The sequence below is a fragment of the Phaethon lepturus genome, unplaced genomic scaffold, assembly GCF_000687285.1.
Source record: "Phaethon lepturus isolate BGI_N335 unplaced genomic scaffold, ASM68728v1 scaffold16854, whole genome shotgun sequence".
Taxonomy (NCBI): domain Eukaryota; kingdom Metazoa; phylum Chordata; class Aves; order Phaethontiformes; family Phaethontidae; genus Phaethon; species Phaethon lepturus.
Genome location: NW_010534143.1, coordinates 33,110 through 52,208, shown reverse-complemented (window position 1 = coordinate 52,208; position 19,099 = coordinate 33,110). Strand labels below are relative to the sequence as shown.

Genomic DNA, 19,099 nt, shown 5'->3' with positions numbered 1-19,099 from the left:
CCTAAACAAAATCTTTTTCAGAATGTATTAAAACTATACAACTTTTTTTTTTTTTGCTTAAAATGTGCTTGAGCACCACCAAATGTTAAAGTCACAGTTTAAGAAGAAATCCCCCCCCTTTTTTTTTTACCTCAGCCTTAAAATGGTTGAGATGAGCAAATAGTAAACGACACGAGACTTGTTCTTTAACAGCACCTTAAAGAAACACTGTGTAACACTGCACCAAGAGGAGGCATTCGATACTAAAACCTATGCCCAATGGTTGTAAGGCCCTGCAACTCGTGTAAGGGCGTAAGAAGATACGGTTATTACGTTATCCTTAGTTACTGTTAATGCTCTGCGTGATGGAATTTGGTTGAACTCATTCTCTTCATAAAAAATATCTCTGTTTTCATTTGTTTGCTTTGTTTTCCTGCTGCTAGAGTTTAGTTCCGTATTCTCCGTTCCTAATCTTTCTGCTTCTTTTTCTTTTTCTTTCGCCCTCTCAGCCATCTTTGCTTCCCACATGGCTAAACCATGTTTTGGCTCATTTAAATTTTTGTGTTGGTAGAAAACTAAAGAAATTCTCGTGGGATGATTGCGGTTGGGTTTTTTAATAGGTGTGGTGGCATGGAGTTCACGTCTTGCACATTCAATCAAGATAGAACCATGAGAAGGTGCCACAGCAACCCCGCCAATGTCATCATCCAAAAAATTGTGCTCGCTGTCTGACCACATTTCCTCAGCTTTTTCTTCAGAATCAGTCGGTTGTCCCAGTGCACTGTTTCGCTTTTCGTCAACACAGTCAAAATCACACATCTGTTCTCGATGGGAGCTGCCCTTTTCCGTTGGGCATCCATGGGAACAGTCAGCTTCGTTTCCGACTGCATCCTTTGCCGGAGAGCTTAGCGGTACTGACAAATCACAAGAGCTGATCATCTGTGAAGAAGGAGAGTTGTCTAACTGAAGCTGACAATTCTGTTTGTCTGCCTGATGTTCAAGTATAGTGGGCAGGGGGTCTGTGTGGGCTGGGGGGCCTGGAGCAGTGACCTCTGGAAGAATCGGTGGCACGCCATTCATCTTATCACTCAGCAAAATTCCAGTATAATCTTTGACCGACACATCAAAGTTCTTACAATTAACGTAAGGTGTCACGTGAGGTTGCTTACTACTGCATTCAAAATACCCGTAGGGAACTGAAAAATCTTGTTGAATATTAGTCACTGCTGTTATTCCAGGCTTATGTGCTAAAGATGAATAAGGATGTAAACCATCCACCTTGAAAGGGGAGGAAGCCGTATACTGTTTTAATAAAGAGCAATTTTTAGTAGTGTTTGAAGCATGTTTCATGGCATAGAGGTGATCGGAAGTCTCCGTTTTTATTCCAGGTTTTAAAGCATCTGTTTTGTTCCCTAAAAAAAATGCACACCAAAGTGTAAGTACTTTTCCTCACTTAGTTAGTAAAATATACCTTTTATAATATTTTCATACTTGCTTTCTCATATGAAAGATACACATGACGACTACAGACTTTTCAAAATAGCTATTTTTAATCTCTATGACCATAAGTACATCCATAATAACCTCGCTGAATTAATGCCTTAACCTTTTCCAGTCAGACTGTTGGTATGTAAAATAAAAAGGTGTTTCACAGAGGGATGAATAAAATAAACAGCTCAAGTAAAATAACCACTCGGTCCCAATTCACATAGCTCAGTTCTCCACAAGTGCTTCCCAGCAGCTGACTGCTGGCCTTCAGCACTGCCCAGGCTAGCAGGAAGCTCTTTGTAGAAGTTTCTACATCGCTGATGAAATATAGTCTGTCTGAAATTAAGCCTGTGAATCAATGGAAATTCTTGGCTGCCTTAACCCCATATTACGATCGAAGGAAAAAACATCTTTATAGATCTTGTCCATCGCAGCAAAAAAGTTAATGAATTACAACGATTCGTGCATTAGCAAGTAACTACTCAGAAATTTTCCATAAAAAAAAAATTATCTGGCAACATACCCCAGGTAAATCCATCCTTTCAAAGCTGCATCATCTTGGCTGTCTTCCACCTAACTGCCACACCTTAATTATTTCAGATCTTTGGGGAGACATACTCCTTCAGTTTATGCCCGCTCCCTAATCAATTGCGAGTCACGGCACCCTGCAGTTGTGCTCGTTTGTGGAACAGTCTCCTCAAATGACTCATTCCTGTCATGGAGAAGTTCAATCCAGAGTCCACTGGAGTAACGGGAAAGAATTTCATCGACTTTGATGGGCTTTGCATCATGCCCTGAAATTACTTTACATGTGTTTTGCTGACAAACCGGCACCCTACAGAGAGCTCTGACATATTCTCGTAAAAGACTCTCTCTGTCAGTGTTTCTTCTTTGTTCCATAAATACACAGAATGTTTAATTACTTTACCGAATATAGAAGAACTATTCTTTCTTCTATTTTGTCTTCTAATAACTTATAAATAGTGATGGATTAAAAACCATTTCAATAGGAATGCAAAAAAGGCAGAGTGGGATAAATTATGGACACAATAGTTAGTATGCAAATACTGAAGTTGTGGAGGGACATAAGGAAACCGCATCAACTCTTTAAAAAGCTTTTCTAGGAAATCAAACTCAAAGCATTTAATTTAATTAAGGACACGCTCCAGACCAAGGCCTTCCTCCAAAAGATTTGAAACAGCATTTCAGATTTGCACTTTCCATCATCTCATCTCTGAAGAGAGACCTGCATTCTCTGAAAGCAAGTTTTAACAACCCACAGCACTCTCAAAATGGCTGTGGCTCCAAAGTCCCCATCTATTGCCAGAAGCTCCTTGCTCTGCCGGGCAAAGTAGCAGAGATTAAGGGAAGTTAACTCAAATATATGGGTAGAGGGAAATCAGTAATGGTTCAGGTAAGGTGGCACTGCTCCCCAGGAACACCTCTCGTTCAGCGTCTGGCACACCTCCATTGGGAGCTGTCGGCTGACGCGGCCACTGCTCTGCTGTGGCCAGCTGAGAAACTGTCTCTCAGTTGGTGGTTCATCTCCTGCTCTATCCAATATGGGCCAAGAAGAATTGCTGGTATTTATGGAGACGAAAATAACCATTCCGTCTGTAAAGCTTATTTGTCCTGTCCGTTAAATGACAGGACTATACACGGAAGGCTGTAAGGCCTCTCTCTTTAATACATATTTCGTAATAATTTAGGATTTTAAAGGCTTTCAGCATTAGCACAAATGTAAAAATTAACACTTGTGCTGCTTGCTGTTGGCAAAGGGCGCGCGACAAGTGCGCCCTATTCGATACACAGAGCTTCCACAAAGGACTTGGCACAGTTGAGATCCAAACTAAATCCTCACATATGCACGCTCTACCAAGCCGACTTCATCTGACTTCAGCACTCAGAAAGTTCTCACCACCACCTTCGTTGCTACTACGTAAAGGTAGTAAAGAGGACAAGAGAGCCCTCTCTTATCCCTTTTTAATTTCCAGTTCTCCATGCAGTGAAGACATGAAGGATAGGGGAGTCCTCAAGCTTTCCAAGTCTCTCAAGCTAGGGGATACTGCAATGGCTCTGAAATGACGGCCAGGTCTCTTTCAAAAGAGCATACTACATCCACGTAACGGGAATATGGCACAGCCGGCCCCGAGACTCCTTCGTCATCCTCCCAGGCTACTCCAAATAGCAAGAGCCTCACATGGCCGAAAACATGACTGATGGTATATACCATGGTAATCTCATCTCATCTAACGGCATCTTCTCCATATTCTTTTTGATATTTAAAAAGCCAAACCAATATTCTAAACTCTCATCCTCATCAGTAAATTGAGTACTGTGCATGACAGACACAATTTATCAATACCTTTTGTTCTTACATTAGGAGAAAAATTAATAGTAGTATCCGACTTGCTCGACGTACTTTATTCAGCACTTTATTCACTGCTTACCTAAAACTATAGTATTTTTTTTCTTCCCCTAGTAAGTTTTTCTGTCTTTTTTTACTATTTTTCAATCCTTTATCTTTTGTTTTATGTTTAAGTGGCATGACCAGAATGGAATGCCACTACTAATATGAAGGGATCCTGACTTAAATAATCAACTGTTTCCTCTAGTTTACCATCAGGAGCAGCTATTGGATACTCTAGTTTCAACTCCTCTGTCTCACAGGCCCTTTGATTTTGTTTTCACATTAAACCTAACAATCTCAGCTAGACTAAAATTTTCCATTCCTCAGGACCAAAATGATACCTGTTGCTGGCAGAATGGAAAGCAATGACTGATCCCCTGCAAAACCCCGTATGTACAATACTGTAGTATTCTAAATCTGCAATTTATGGATCTTTGCAGTTTACTGTGGGTTAGAGGCAGGGCAGCGGTGGTGTGCTGAGGTCTTTACCCAGCCATCGTCCTGTATGACTAAACACATAAATGACGTGGATAAACGCTTCAAGTGATTGTGTCTCATGTGGAGCGCAACACCTGGCCCTTTGCAAACCTGAACTTCCTCTGCCACTGCTGCCTAGCAAAGCCTCTGTGAAATTGTGCACGTGGCCAACTGCAGCAGTATGTGCCACCAGCAGATTTGGGGATTACAGTGCTGACATTTGTTCCGAGGGACTCTGTCAAGACTTCCATAACAAAACCTGCACTTTTACGATAGAAACGAAATATTTCTGGTTCACATTCTTGTTTTTCCATTTCTGAACAACTTTCTCACTCACAAAAATACTTCTTCCTCACTCTGTGACTTAGAATTTTTATCAGCAGCCCTTTTAGATTACTTTACCAAAATACTTTAAGTCCAAGCAAATTATGTAAGTTGGCTTGTTTACACAGTTACTTCATTATTTTTGTATGTTCAAGGAATAAAGTTCTATGTTCCCAAAGCGTATGGCAAAACTCCAGATATTGTACCAGTTGTTAAAAGCATGGTTTTCAGATATCAAAGCCATGCCTGTTTGTAACTACGATGTCATGCACAGGTAGCTGGTTCATAACTATTTCAGTGTTCCAAAACAACATTCCAGTGAGGCCAGACAATTTCAGAATTCCTTCCCAAAGCAGAGTCCTCTAATGCTTCCAGGACTTCCAGTCCAGCCCAAGCACGACAGAAGTTACTAATCATTGCTTCAGACTTACTGCTGGACCTTGTCCTCGGCCAGAAAGGCCTTTTCACTTTGTTTCAGAGCCCAGACTGCGTCTCACAAACCTGCATGTAGGTTAACTGAATGTCTTTCTAATTTCCTAGGGGTGGCAACAATACTGCTTTTGCTTTTCTTGCTCTTACTCCATCTTGCTATATGCAAAGTTTATTGGTTGCCCTGACTCCTCTACTAAGACAAAGCAGGGTGCCGAGTGCCAATTACAAAAAATGTGTCAAATAGATTTTTTTTTTTTTTTTTTAATTTTATCGCCACAAAATTCAGATGTTTTTCTAAACACATTTCACTGTTATCCCTCCCCTTAAATCTGCTATGTATATCTGGATGTCTCTCATGAAAGAAAATTAAAAAATTATAGCAGGCTGGCTAATTTTCCTCTCTCCTTCCTAAAAGGTAGACAGGCTATGCTTTAATTCCTTTGATTTAGTTTTTTCCCCTCTAATGACAGAGCCTAAGTCCACAGCTTCCTCCACCTCTTCCTTCTTTTCTACCTCTCATTACTGCAAAGTCCCATAGAATAGTTCTGTCCTCTGAGGTCCAAAATCTGACCTGGGGTACCACAGCACAAATCAAAAAAGCACCTCCACAGGCCTCAGGTCAGATGCTGAGTTGCACAAACACATACGGTAGCAGAAGACTCTGGCCACAGCAATCTTGCTGCAGAAGAAACATGGCATACTTTTTACCTGGCTGCTGACAGACTCCACCTCTCTGACCCTTGCTAATAGTATTTCAAGGAACAATGTGAGAAGCACTGCCTTATTTGATAAAACCTGAGTGGTGGGGTTTTTTTGCCAATCTCTTGCTTTGCATCAGTATCCATGCCCTTGATAAGAAATTACCATCAACTCTTGACACTGGGAAAGCCATTGTCTTTCACAGCAGGCGGGTAACACAATTCTTGTACGTTCAAATGACAGAAATTCATGTTGGTTATTTAGATACACATTCCTACAGCAGTATTTCAAGATGATCCTACTGCCATTATTTATTAGAATAAGAGAACTTGTAAATATTTCACTGGTGCTCACACACCACCACAAACTTTGTATTTTATAAAAGCGAGTATTAAGGAGCTTTTCCTTCCCCTCAGAGACAAGTAAGAGGCACCACAGTATCAAAGAGACTGGCTGAATTTAATAAGCACCACTCACCTAAACAATGCAAAGCGTTGCCAAGATTTTCTGGGGCTTCAGTTTTCAGCTTTACGGGTGTTGAATATTTCTTATCTACTAATGGCTGCTTTTCAGTCGGGGTCCTCCTTGTGTCCGGTTTCTTTTTCTTTGTAGCTCTGAGAGGCTCAGCTAACATTCGTACTTCTCTGGGAAAGGCGGTGAGCACCTGTATGGCCCCGGCTTTTATCTTGGCTTCCAGTCCCTCTTCGGTGCCGAATTCATCTGTTTGTGAAATTTTGTAAAGAGGTAACACATGGAGCTGTTCATCACTTGGAATCACCCCCACTCTCCGGTTATCTTCCTTTGTTAATGTACAGACCTGGCAAGAACAGAAACGTTTACAAATACAACCATGTACGTAAAATACAAAAGTTGTTTAAAATCGTTTTCTCCTATTTTATGGCCTCAATGCTATGGGCCTTTCAAATGCAAACATCTGACAGCTATTCTGTTTGATTTATCATGATACAGAAAAATAACTGGTACTTGAAGAATAAGATCAAGGCCCATGGACAGGAAAAATGAAACTTTGGCTCAGCTTACGCTACCCGCAAATATATACCAACTTTGGTAAACAATCTGAGCTGTAAGTATATTGTAAATTCCTAAGTGTTCAGATTTTTTGGGGTTTTATATGTATTTGTTGTTCAGATTCATTTGTAAAGACTAAAAAAATATGAAAAAGGAAAACGTTATTTTTGGATTCAACAAGAAGTTTCTATGACATGGAACTGTTTTTGTTTTGGCTGGCAAATGAAAAAAACCAACAAACCACAAACAGTTACTCATACTGCTCTGTATTTTTAGCAAATCTCAGCTCTACCTCCCTCCCTCCCTCTCTCCTTATAGACACTGTCTTAAATTAACACCCTTCCCCAGCTCTGCCTGCTGTAGTGAAGTCACGAGAACCAGCAAATGCTTGGTTTCTCTTAGGCCACTGACCTACTTTCTCTTACTAAATTATGTGTTGTGAGATACTGGAGCCGAGAGGAGAATGCCAGTTAGATCCAGTTTGATAAGGGCACCTCAGAAATGGGGAGAAATATTCAAACTTATTGCAATAGTTTTCTTCTTATAATTTTTCCGAATCACTGATGAACATTTTGCAATACTTATAATTTTCAGCACTTTGAGAGTTCTGGCCATTATTAAATACCAACCCTTCAGCTCAAAAGCAGCGCTAAAAGCAGCGGTGTGCCTCCTGGTGTCATTCTGTGCTTTCCAAGGGATGGCGACAGTTTTACACATACGAGCAAGGGCACAAATGGTCACGCCATTTACAGTTTTATTGATGACATTTGTAAGAGACGACTGTTTATCACAACAATGGACTACATCACTAGAAAGCCATGCATTAATATCATGGCTTCGTTAAGCTTCTATTTCACAGGGAGTTACTAACTACACACACAGAAGAATTTGAGTGCCATCCAAGGATGAGATGATACTCCCTAAATGGAAACATTATCATTCCATCATTGTGTAGGCTGAACGTGATGCCTATCATAAACAGTTAATCCAATTTCCCAGAATCTTGTCACCATGCCTAACATTCCAGGGGAGAAGAATAATAGTATTCTTTAGGGGGAAAAAAACAAACATTTTTTATTTTATAGCACAGCTTTGACATAAAGGCATCACACAATTATTTCCAGAATAATAAAATTACAGAATCACAAACTAAAAATCCTAAATCAATAAGGTGGTGGTTAGGGCTTTAGAAATAGCTATATGCAAAGCTTGACAGTTGCAGAGCAGCAAAAGGAGAACATTTGAGGGGCACAGACAAAGGAGAAGAGCTTTTCAGGTGACAATTTGAAAGGATTGAGAGAAGGGCTCTTAAGAAGGCAAAGTGAAGGGGCAATTAGAAGCTGATGAGTAGCGTTTACTATGTGCTTGCTCCATGCGTACTTACCTCTACTGGGCAGCCTTTGGACTACGAGGAAGATTTAGAAAAAACAACAAGTTGTTCCATGAGCAGCAAATGACGCCTGGTTCCCTACGGACTTCTCCGTCCCCACGCTCCCACACGCCCAGCCCCAGCACCATTACCCCTGCTCCCCGTCGTGCCCCGCTGCTGCCAGCTCCGCTGAGCACCAGCCAGCGGCAGCAGGGCCCCGGCTGACGCCCGGTGCCCCTCGGCTACCCAGCCAGCAAGCGCAGGCGGATTCACTGGGGGCCGCGGCTGTGAGGACCCTGCCACCCCCTCAGCGGAAGGGCTAACCTGGATCCGTCTACCCCACTCAGCAGTGAAATTGCACAACTTGGAACAAGAGGTTAAAAATCTCCAGAGACAATGCAGTTTCTGCCAAGTTCAGGGAAATCTGGTTGAAGTTTGCCAGCAGATTCCAAGTTATTCAGGAAGGGTGAAAGAGACATACAGAGAGCATGATGACATATGACCCATGTTCTTAGAAAGCCCAGCACATTCTCCCCTTCTAAACTAAAAACAAAAGCAATAATAAAAGAAGCATGTAGAGGCCGAGCTCCCATTTGTTCTCATCAGAAGCTGCGTGATTCTCACTTGTCTTTTAAAGTATTCTGTCCAACCTGTGTCCGGACCCATGCACCAGTCTGAAAAATGTCCAGATCTTGACAATTCAATCCACAATCTTGCTTATTTTGAAAACCGAGACCCTCATCCAATCTACGGTTCTCAATTTTCAGGCATTCCACCTGACACTTTTGTGGAAAACTGATCTGGTACATTTATAAGACTTATAATTTTCCATAAAAATATTTACTCTTAGAAACATATTAATCATCTTTCATCTTACTTACAATTAGGCAAAGGTAGGTTAGCTCTACATTTTCACAATGCTTGGCCCAGGGGAGAGCATACAAGCAGAGACAAAAATCAAAGCTCATATTGGTTGAAGGAAATCTTATTTTAAGCAAAAATAAGTATTTGTCACTATCAAAGCCAACACCCTCTCTTTAGAACAAGAAAGCCGAGGAACTAGAGAGGGCGAGGGTTGCAGTATATTGGCAGAACTATGTTGAAAGTATAGTCAGCTCCAACACATACAATATATTAAATACTGAGTTAGAAAACATACAATTAAGAAACTAATGTCTATTAAAAATTATGTTAAAACCCTGAAGACCAGTACACCTACAGCCTAAATACCATGACAGCAAATTTAATAGACGTAAAAGTTCAAGGTTGGTGTTCCCCATAATATATTTTAAGATAAAAGGAAGGACACAACAGCGAGTGGCTAGCTGCAAAGCTAATGTTGGGGAATAATAATGGGAAACCAGCTATAAATTAAGGCCCTAGAGGTAAGGTAGCAGTCTACAGGTGAAGTAGAGTAATCCACTAAATGAGAAACAAAAAAGCAGCCAGTCCAATATTCAAATCTGAGCAAAATATTCCATTCAGAAACTTCAAGAGAAGCTATCGCTGAGAAGTTAAAAGCAACATTTTCCATTGGTACTGACACTGTGCTGCAAACTGACCAAAATTAAACCCCGACATGAGAAAATTGCGGACTCCGTTAAAGCCTGTTTACACAGTGAAGCTGCGTATCCTGCTACTCTACATACTTTTTCCAGAACACGCAGCTAAATCACCCAGAATGCTCAAAAGCCAAAGAAATTGTCAGCCAAGTGCTTTGTTTAGATTTCCAGTGTGCCTGGTGATCAAAACCATTACCTATTCTGGGTTTAGTGATATCATGGTAAATCTTGCACATTCATAAAAACTTTTGTTTGTTTTTTAAACTTAAAATGCACCCATGAACTCAATGTAGTTCCCTCCACAGATCTGCAAAGAAACATCTGTAGCCACACAGCTCCCAGTGCATTTTTCTGGGACTCTTTTGATCTGCCTTCGTCCTCTTGAACCTCGCATGTAGAAATGATGTAGCCTTTTCCACTCTGTTGTAAGAGCAGATGTTTTCAATTCAAGTTTCAGCAAAACAGTCAGACAGCCTCTCTAAACTTGAAAGATGGAGTCGTTTGCTACGCTCGTCTTCCCTTTGCAGATGGAAAGCTGCAGGTGCTGTTTGGGACTCGGAGGTGCTGCTGCGTCATCATTGCTTACCACTACAAACATGAACAAGGTTGCTTCTCCTTTACAGCCAGGACAAAGCCTGTTGTTTTATTGGCCTCTTATACTCTGGGTAAACCTGAGAGTCAGAGAAGGGAACCCCAAACCTATTCTTCTTCTGACCACTACATACACACATGGGAAGTGTCATCAGACAGCATTTACATACCGTATGCTGTAACATGGGTACAGCGCACAAACCGCTGGCTGGGAGCTCGCGGGTTCGTAGAGTGAGCTTCTAATGTTTCTCCATTTTCACAGTATAAAGAACAGTAACAAAAATCCTTCTGTTACAGCCCTGCGGGGTTTATCTTTCCTATTTTTTACAATCTGAACCCCCAACTTAAGCATCTAGTACTTCTGTAGCTCACAAAGCAAGCTGTGGACATGGTCCAGAACATAGTTTAACCATTCACAGAGATATCCTGATGCCCGCACCTATGTGCAATGGCTTGAGGACCTATAACTACAGAAATACAGTTAAGTTATTGGAAGAGCAAAGGATTTTTTTTTTTTTTTAATTAAATAAATCAGGGACAGTTTTGCTGATGGATTGCTGATTGACACTACTTAGTTCTGCTGCCAATAATAAATTTTCTATTGTAGCTGCCCTTGAGCATAGATTTATCTTCCTCCCCTTCTCCCTGCAGACTGTCTGGCACCAGTGATGACATGTAAATTGCAGCTGGTCTCTCCCTCAACCCCAGCAAAAGGGGCAACGTACCCCATAGGATGAGACACCCCATATACATGCTACAGAACTAGCAAAGTCTTCGTTAAACCATTTTATTCCAGTCACTGTAAAACCCTGAATGTCAGTGATTTAAATGGATTCACACAGGTATGAAGAATGCGATCCTTTGCAGCTAATCCAAGAAAGAAGCAAAAATACTTAACATTTCACGGACTCCATTAATAACTACAAAGCTTTTATTTGCATGCTGCTTATTTACAGTCTAGCTTCGTATCCACGAGGAACGCTGCACCCTAACACTGCAGGTGTAATGTACATCAGTGGCCCTTAGGAGAATGTTAAAAGAAGACAAAAAGAGGCTGAGTAAAAATGGATGGTGTATTTCTTGACTTAAAGGTTCTTAAAAAAAACTCAATTCATAGGCAGAAATTGCTTTTGCTTCTTTCAGAGAAACATGTTAGTTTACCCCTCTGTAGAATTGCCAAGTGTTTTCATTCTACTGCAGAGCAAACAGGGAATATTCCTTTTTATTTTTAGCTTTTCTACCAAAAGGCAGCTTTGCTAAATTCAGGGCGTTATTTTGGTAGCTGGGAAAGATGTTCAGCAAATCAAATCTCCCACGGTAATCCTCGATTTTTGTAAGGTAAGATGTACTACGCTACCTTCTATCTACAGAAGACATTTCCCCCCCCCCCCCCCCCAAAAAAAATGACAGCCTCATTTATTTTCAGAGTTTCATACAAATAAACACAGCTGATCATCAAAACATGTATATACAGAAAAATACAGGAATGCTTTTCTGAAAATCTGGCAGAGACAGAGCAAGGAAGTTGTTACTGGCAGCTCATTAGATAATATATAAATATAGTATACAGTAACCTCCATGCTTATCCTTATTTAAGTGCTTTGCTGAACTCATGTCTCTGCCTGGTTTAAGTAATTTAAGTAGATTCTGTTTTCCCTTTACTTCTGGTGCAGTGTGCAGCATTCCTTTCATATTTGTGGTAAAAAGTGATTCACCAACAACTGAAGGGAGAAAATGAAAAGGTGTCACTTATGCTGCAAGTAGTGGTGATAGAGGTGGCAGCATTCGCAAACACCATCTTATAAGGTATTTATTCTAACCTTTTTAGTCTAGAGGAACTTTAGGTTTCATAAATGAAGATTTTGTGTCAGAATAAGAAGGGAGGAAATCTTACCAACACTAACGAGGTGCAAGATGACAAGAACACTTTGTACAGACTTTAAACTGTAAGGAGTGGCTTCTGTTTAAAAAAACCCAAACAAACAAATACAAGTGAAAAATACTAAGGTTATGGATGTTTGAGGTTTCTAAGGCAGCGCAAATCACTCTCATGCCGTTTGCTACCACGTTAGCGGAAAGCAATCATCTATACGAAAGCTGGCACCTCAGTTAGTTGTATTACTTGCACATAACACATTTTACAGACAAAATATGTCATTGTTAAGATGTAAAGGACTCCTCCATCATTATTACCAGTGCTCTGTAAAGAATCATAGTGTTTTTTAAACTAAGTAGGTAGCCAAAGCAGCTTCTGGAACTAGATGGGAATGCAGGTGACGGACGACACATGCTAGAATCGCAGGTAGGAATTTATTTTTGTGTTCTTACGGCTAGTTTTCCTATTTTATTACCAGAATAAAATGGTTTGTAAGCTAAAATTAACAACTCTAATTTTGATCATCATCAAACTGATCTAGATCGAAGAAAGCCCAGCATGTCCTATCACCCTGTTTGCAAAACAACAAAATTCTTCTCTTTAGGCTTCCAATACAGACTACTGTGACTATACATCGAGATAGACTAACAGACAGCAAACTCTGTATGTCCTACAGATCACACCTACATTGGCTTGTTGTGAAGGCTGTATATAGAGTCGAACTCCAATACACCTTCCAAATGCCCAAATTCCAGTATATAAACCGAATGTTAATGCTTGCAACTATCTCCTATTTATATATAGCCCTTTGTTGCGAGTGCATTAAAATAAAGAGATATCAAATATAAAGAAAGAGAGTATCAGGTATACAATAGTTACTTGTATGAGTGAGCTATCTGATGAAAATCAGATTCCAAGGTACAGTTTTCAGCAGTTACACTGATTTGGTAATGTTCTGCAAGACTTACAAAATTTGACAGAACTTGATAGAAAGACAATTTTAAGATGTGGCCTACATAATGAGATGCCTTACACCGGTCCTGATTTTCCACACTGCTTAGATTTGGAATTACTTGCAAACACACCACGTACAATCCATAGAAAGAAAACATCAACACTAGCAAGTGTAATCTGAAGCTGAAATAACATCAGATGATTACAGATAAATACACGTTCGTAGAAATATTCCCCAATAAATGTCTCAGGAAAAAAAAAAAAAGGCTTCTTGTCCCTCCATCCACTTCTGGTCCTAAGTTATGACTTTTCTGGGATCCAGTATGGCAGACTGAGTAGCAGGCTCGGTTTACATTTCATTTTGTCTTTAAGTTAAGAGGCAATGTAGCACTTAAAAAAAAAATTATTTTCACAATGCCTAAATTAAATTTAATTAAAAAGTATACCATGCAGTTTTTCATAAAAAGGAAGTCTCATTTTCAAATTTGGGATCTTTAAGAGGTTTGAATTCCTATACTTGAGGAGCTCTGAAGTGACTCTACTTACACATGAGCTTACTCACAGCATCTTACTAATATTTTGCAAAGTACACTTCCAGTATTTTCTTATAAAATATCTGCATGTAACTGGCATGCAGTGCTAGGAAAAAATATTAATCTATGCAGGACTGGCATCAGACCTGTTTCCATACTTTAAAGCAACAGGCATTTGCCCAACATACAAGCACACAATTCATATTAAGCGATTGTTCCAGTCATTTCACTGCTGTTACACACAAATGCTAAAGGTTAAGTATATGCGAAAATGCAATGTTTTATTCCATCATGGCAACATAATAATTCAATTTTCATTTCCAAATTTAAAGAGAGACTTTTTAAGCAGGCAGCGATTTTGGATGGATTTCTTTTCTCCAGGTATTCATCCTTTGATAGAGAAATTATTCTTGAATGTTTCCTCCGCTGATGAGCAAGAAGTCATCCTAGCTATTTAGAGCATTACAACACTCTAACTACTTACAAAAATGCCAGACTGTCAGTTTTCTTTTATCTTCTCTCTTTTGAGATGGTCTTTCTTCACAACTATGGTCTCAATTTCTAAAAGATCACTTCACTGAGCAATTCCCATCTGATTTCCTCACTAGGTATCCAGCAAGGTGTTTGATCCAGTGACCACATCTAAAAAACCACATCCGTGGGTTTTCCTTTTCATACTGTGACTTCAAGATCAAAATCATCACCTGACTCCACTACCTACCCCATGATAGCAAACTCTTCTACTTTCTGACCAGTGACTACACTAACGTGAAGCCTGCTACGTGCACAGTGCCAGAAAAAGTGAATTTGATGAGAACTGAGCCTGGGGGAGGTAAATTAATAATGCGTTTGTTTCAGCTCTTCCTCTAAGAAGGTAATTATTTGCCTCTGAATATCAAACCTCTACTGGGAATCTGTGTCCTATGGCCAGTCCTCTCCAGAGGGCCTGGGTGCTTTGAAAGAGTCAATGGATTCTGCAGGAAGGGTCACTTGTGTACCTTTCTTGATCTGTGTTGTAATAAGATGAACTTACATCCTCTGAAGACCAGTAATAAGTAGATGCAAATGACAGGGGAATTTATAAACAGGAACATGCAGTTAATTCCGTAATACCTTAAAAAACTTCATGCAAATGTACCCACTAAACCAAGCAGCATTTTAAAACATACAGTGATCGCTACAAACGAGAAAATCCGATGTACATACCACAGTGCTTCCATTGTGCATGTTATGTGTGTCCTTATGGGCATGGGCACAGAAGTCTATGCAAGCTGTTACACCAGAGAAAGGCCTACCGTCCTTGGATCCAAGCCGACAGTCTGGGCCCATGTGTTCATTTTCCACCTAAAAGTAAAATAAACTACAGGTACTCGGGACTGAAAGTGAGCAACTTGGAACCCCGTGAGCCACAACTGCACTTTGTGACAGGGTAAATACAGCCAGTAAGACTGACTGGAAAACACGTATTTATTTTGCTATGAAACACGCAACACTTGGGACTGGATGTCAACCAGACAATCAGCTCAGAGTCAAAACGTCTTTAAACAATAAAACCATTTTATTTACAGTATTATCTGTAAGCCTTTTACAGATGCCCAGCTCGGGACATAACTTAACCACCTGCTGAAGTAAGAAAGGTGCAGTGTTTTAAAACTAACCAAATAAAGCAACCACTGCAAGTTAGCAAGAGGATTCACCACATCTGCGAGGTCTGTGGCTCCTACCCATGAACATACTTTGGGGTTTCATCTTGGTTTTGAACTACGCTGCCCATTCAGAGCTACAGCCACACTAGCCGAATATCACAGACCTACCTGGTTCTGGAAAGCTTCAGGAGCAAGCTTTTTATAAACCGGAGCCACGTCAGTAGCTAAAGTTTGCAAATTGTTTTCAAGAAGTTCTTCCTGCAGAGAAAGGCAACATTTAGAGCACTGTCATTTACTTTAAAAGAATCTAATCCACTTCAGAGATGCCTGACCAGTCAGCTTCCATCTTCTATTTTATTAATCTGACTTCTGTTGTGCTACCCTTCATCACCAGCCATAAATATGCCTACTTTTGCATGACTAAAATACCAAAATTGTTAAATATAAATCAACCAAGATACCAACGGAGGGTATCTGCTAGGGCAAAGAAACCCAGCAGACAAGGAACTAATTTGTGCACCATTTCCCCCTTCCGATACACAGCCAGGCAAGGAATGAGGTATGTTCCACATGAAACAGAGAAGTAACACCCAGGGGAGACAAATTATACCACATGCTGAGTGGCGATGGAACCCCAGGTCGTCTTTCAGCGTTTTGCTTACAGGGCCTCAATATATGTTGATACAGCCCTGCTAAGAGAACCCTTGCCTTCCGCCTTCTTTTTCTTTCAATCGTATGAGTAATGCCCAATCGCATTTAACATTAATTTCAGCTCCTGGGGGAAGAGGTATGTTTCTAACACTGCAACAGAACTCTTATCAGGAACATTTGATAAATATTTTGTTCTTTGGAGGTGCAAAACTCAGGACTTTATGGAAATATCTACTAGATTAGGAAGTTAACGTTCCTTTCCTTGGGGTAAGCCATATAAACATGGAACTAGCTAGGTGGGCTTCTATGGCAGCGTAACATTTGAGCTCTTATTTACAGAGCAATCCCTAAATTCTTTTCCTAAATTTTTGCTTTTCCAGGAAAATCACCAACCAATTGGGGAAGAAAAGGGTGGTAACATACTCCCTACTTTGTTTTCCTCCAAGGGCCAGGCTTTGAGAGACAACCGCAGCTCCAGGTTTGCATACTGCACAGTGGCAAAAAATAAGAAGCTTATTTTATTTTGTTTAAAAAACCCAAACCAAAACAGCCCTACTTATCACCATATAGTCTAAACACCAAAGTATATAACCATATAAGAATACTGTCACATTTTTCAATGTGATGTCACATTACAAAATGACATTGTATTTTTGACTCGCACTACAGCCAGTTTATCAACTGTTGATTGATACCACAAGTTTTTCTGAACTGCATTGAAGGTAATGCATTCTTAATTATCTATCCTACATACTATTCTTACCTAGGTTTATTACACCCTTAACCTCATCTCACTCCGTCCACTGCCTCAAACGATCCAAATCTTTCTGGACTTCGAACTATCTTCTTCTTAATTTGCTATACCTCCTAGCTTTATGTCATCTGCAAAATCATTAATATCCAATATTTAGCTAAAAGAAGTATCTGCTAGAAAAAGTAACGACACAACCAAATGCAGAGAAAAAACGATTTACCGGTAATTTCACTTCTTTGAGATGCACTGACAACCTGCATGCACACTGTAAGTGCCCAAGCATTGCTGTCGCCTACAGCACAGCGGTAGAGGCTAAGGGTGCACATGCTTCCCTCGCAGGCAAACACAGGCAGTACCCGTGCACTCTGCAACCCTCATCCCCTCTCAGCTGCAGAATCCAAGGAGACTTTAAAACAACTTCCATGGAAAAGGAGAAATAAGGGAATGCACTTTTAGACCCCACATTTAGAAAGTGTCCTGGTTAAGTTATCTTCTCTTTTAGGCAGCTGCTTTTACACTGTGGTAGAAGGCGTTCTCCTCCAAACGTGTACAGGTTACCTGTCAGGCGACCAGGCCACGCCAGACAGCGCTCATGAGTGGGGTGTCGTTGCTAGATGCTGCTGCAAATGCTGTTCTGTCTGACTAAGTGTTCGAATGGAGCTCAGGGTTGCCGAGTCATGGCCTCAGAGGAGGTGATGCCACCAACAGAGCTTGCAGTTGCACAGAGCGTATTCTGATCAAAGACAGATCTATTTGAGCTGTCTCGTAAGGGATCTGGCACAGCCCAGTATTTCGTTAGACAGTACAAGAAGGTTGCCACCGTTGTTGTCTCCCCAGCTAACATTATTAAAATCATCAGAAACCTACAGAGAAAACACATGCACAGAATGCTCCATGTGCAGAACGAGACAGGGGGAGAACCTAAAAACACAGCATCACCAAGAATAGAAAGGGACAAAGGAGAAGGACCAGAATTCCTAAAGTGAAAGGATGCTCAATAAATATGTTTTTCCATAGACTGAAAATTTATAAAACAAATTCCCTCTTGAGACAAGCATGGGCTATTTTCAGCTTGTACTGCCTTAGTCATGTACTCAGCAAGAAGGAGGGCAGAAGTTCCCCACTTTAAACACTAATGAAGTTTGTGAATACCCAGTGTGAGGGGACAGCACAACTCAGAGGAGACTGAGGGTTTTGCATTCATGCACATATGCATAAAAGATGCTTCATCAACTCTTTCAGGAAAAAATTAGGACTTCCTTGGGAAGAATATTTAGCTCTGGTCAATCAAGTGACAATCTCTCTCTTCCAAGAAACAATTAATGTTTCACATTGTTCGTACACTAGACATTAAAAAAATGCAAGGATACCCCTACTACTATCTGGACTTCAACCAGCTATGTCTGTTCTGTAGCTGGCAGCAGTGGGGTTCAGGAGCTGAGAAAGGTTATCGGCCAGCTAACCCAAATAGCGAATGAGGTAACTGACTGCCCCATAGCATACGTCTCTTAAAGCATGCCAGATGCGCTAGTGAAGACGTGATACTTTTATCTAGGAGTTCCACAGGGAACCGGGGTTAGAAACGCCTATAGTTGGAGCAAAAGGCACTTTTGAGTCACCCTGAAGAATGTACCTTCATCAGGCAGGGGTTATCAGTTCACATCCCCTTCTTCATGAAAATATTTCCAGCGTAAAAACCGAATTTGCTTGGGTTTGAGAGGTTTGTTACTTCACATAACCCATCACTGTATTTTCTGCGCTATCTCAGCTTTATGTCATTGCTAACACTCATAAGCAGCAATTGCAGTATCATTTCACTGCATCGTATTTTAGTGCATTCATTCCTTCAGGAGTGTTTTAAAAAACATGCTGTCAGCAGAAAAACCAGTTTATTCTAGGTGGCAGACAGAAGACCAGGTTGTCAGCTGGTCAGACAGCAGTAGAAAAGCAGTGCAACCCGAGGCACAACATTTTCTATTACAGGGCCAAAGGACTGGATCTCTGAGGTGCAGCCGTTGTGCTCAGAAAAAAAACCTTTAGCTGTATTTTGTACTTACAAAGAACTAACATTTCATACAGAGTTACACAGAGGAGCTAGATATGCGTACAGAAGAGCATTAAAGGATAATTTTAGGGTATTTAAATACACAGTAAATGACACCGAGTTTTCATACGGTGGAAAAATTATAAACAGTAGAGTTACAAAACATTTAGTTGGGGGTCTCTGTGTGGTAAGCTACACATATATGTGTGAGAAAGAAAGGGTGGATATCCCTAGATTACATTTTTAGTTCTGAAAATCGTTGGAATAAGTATTTGTAGGGA

General features: G+C 40.5%; 1 protein-coding gene across 1 annotated transcript in view; it reads right to left on the bottom strand.

Annotated features, from left to right (window-relative positions):
• Positions 1 to 249: 249 nt before the first annotated feature.
• TET1 (tet methylcytosine dioxygenase 1) overlaps positions 250 to 19,099 on the bottom strand; it is a gene marked incomplete at its 5' end in the record, with an annotated part of 37,497 nt that continues 18,647 nt past the window's right edge. Inside the window, 4 exons of the mRNA XM_010285446.1 lie at positions 250 to 1,391; positions 6,287 to 6,626; positions 14,930 to 15,067; positions 15,538 to 15,627. Of these exons, the coding sequence (XP_010283748.1) occupies positions 250 to 1,391; positions 6,287 to 6,626; positions 14,930 to 15,067; positions 15,538 to 15,627 (1,710 nt within the window). The remainder of the gene's footprint in view (positions 1,392 to 6,286; positions 6,627 to 14,929; positions 15,068 to 15,537; positions 15,628 to 19,099) is intronic.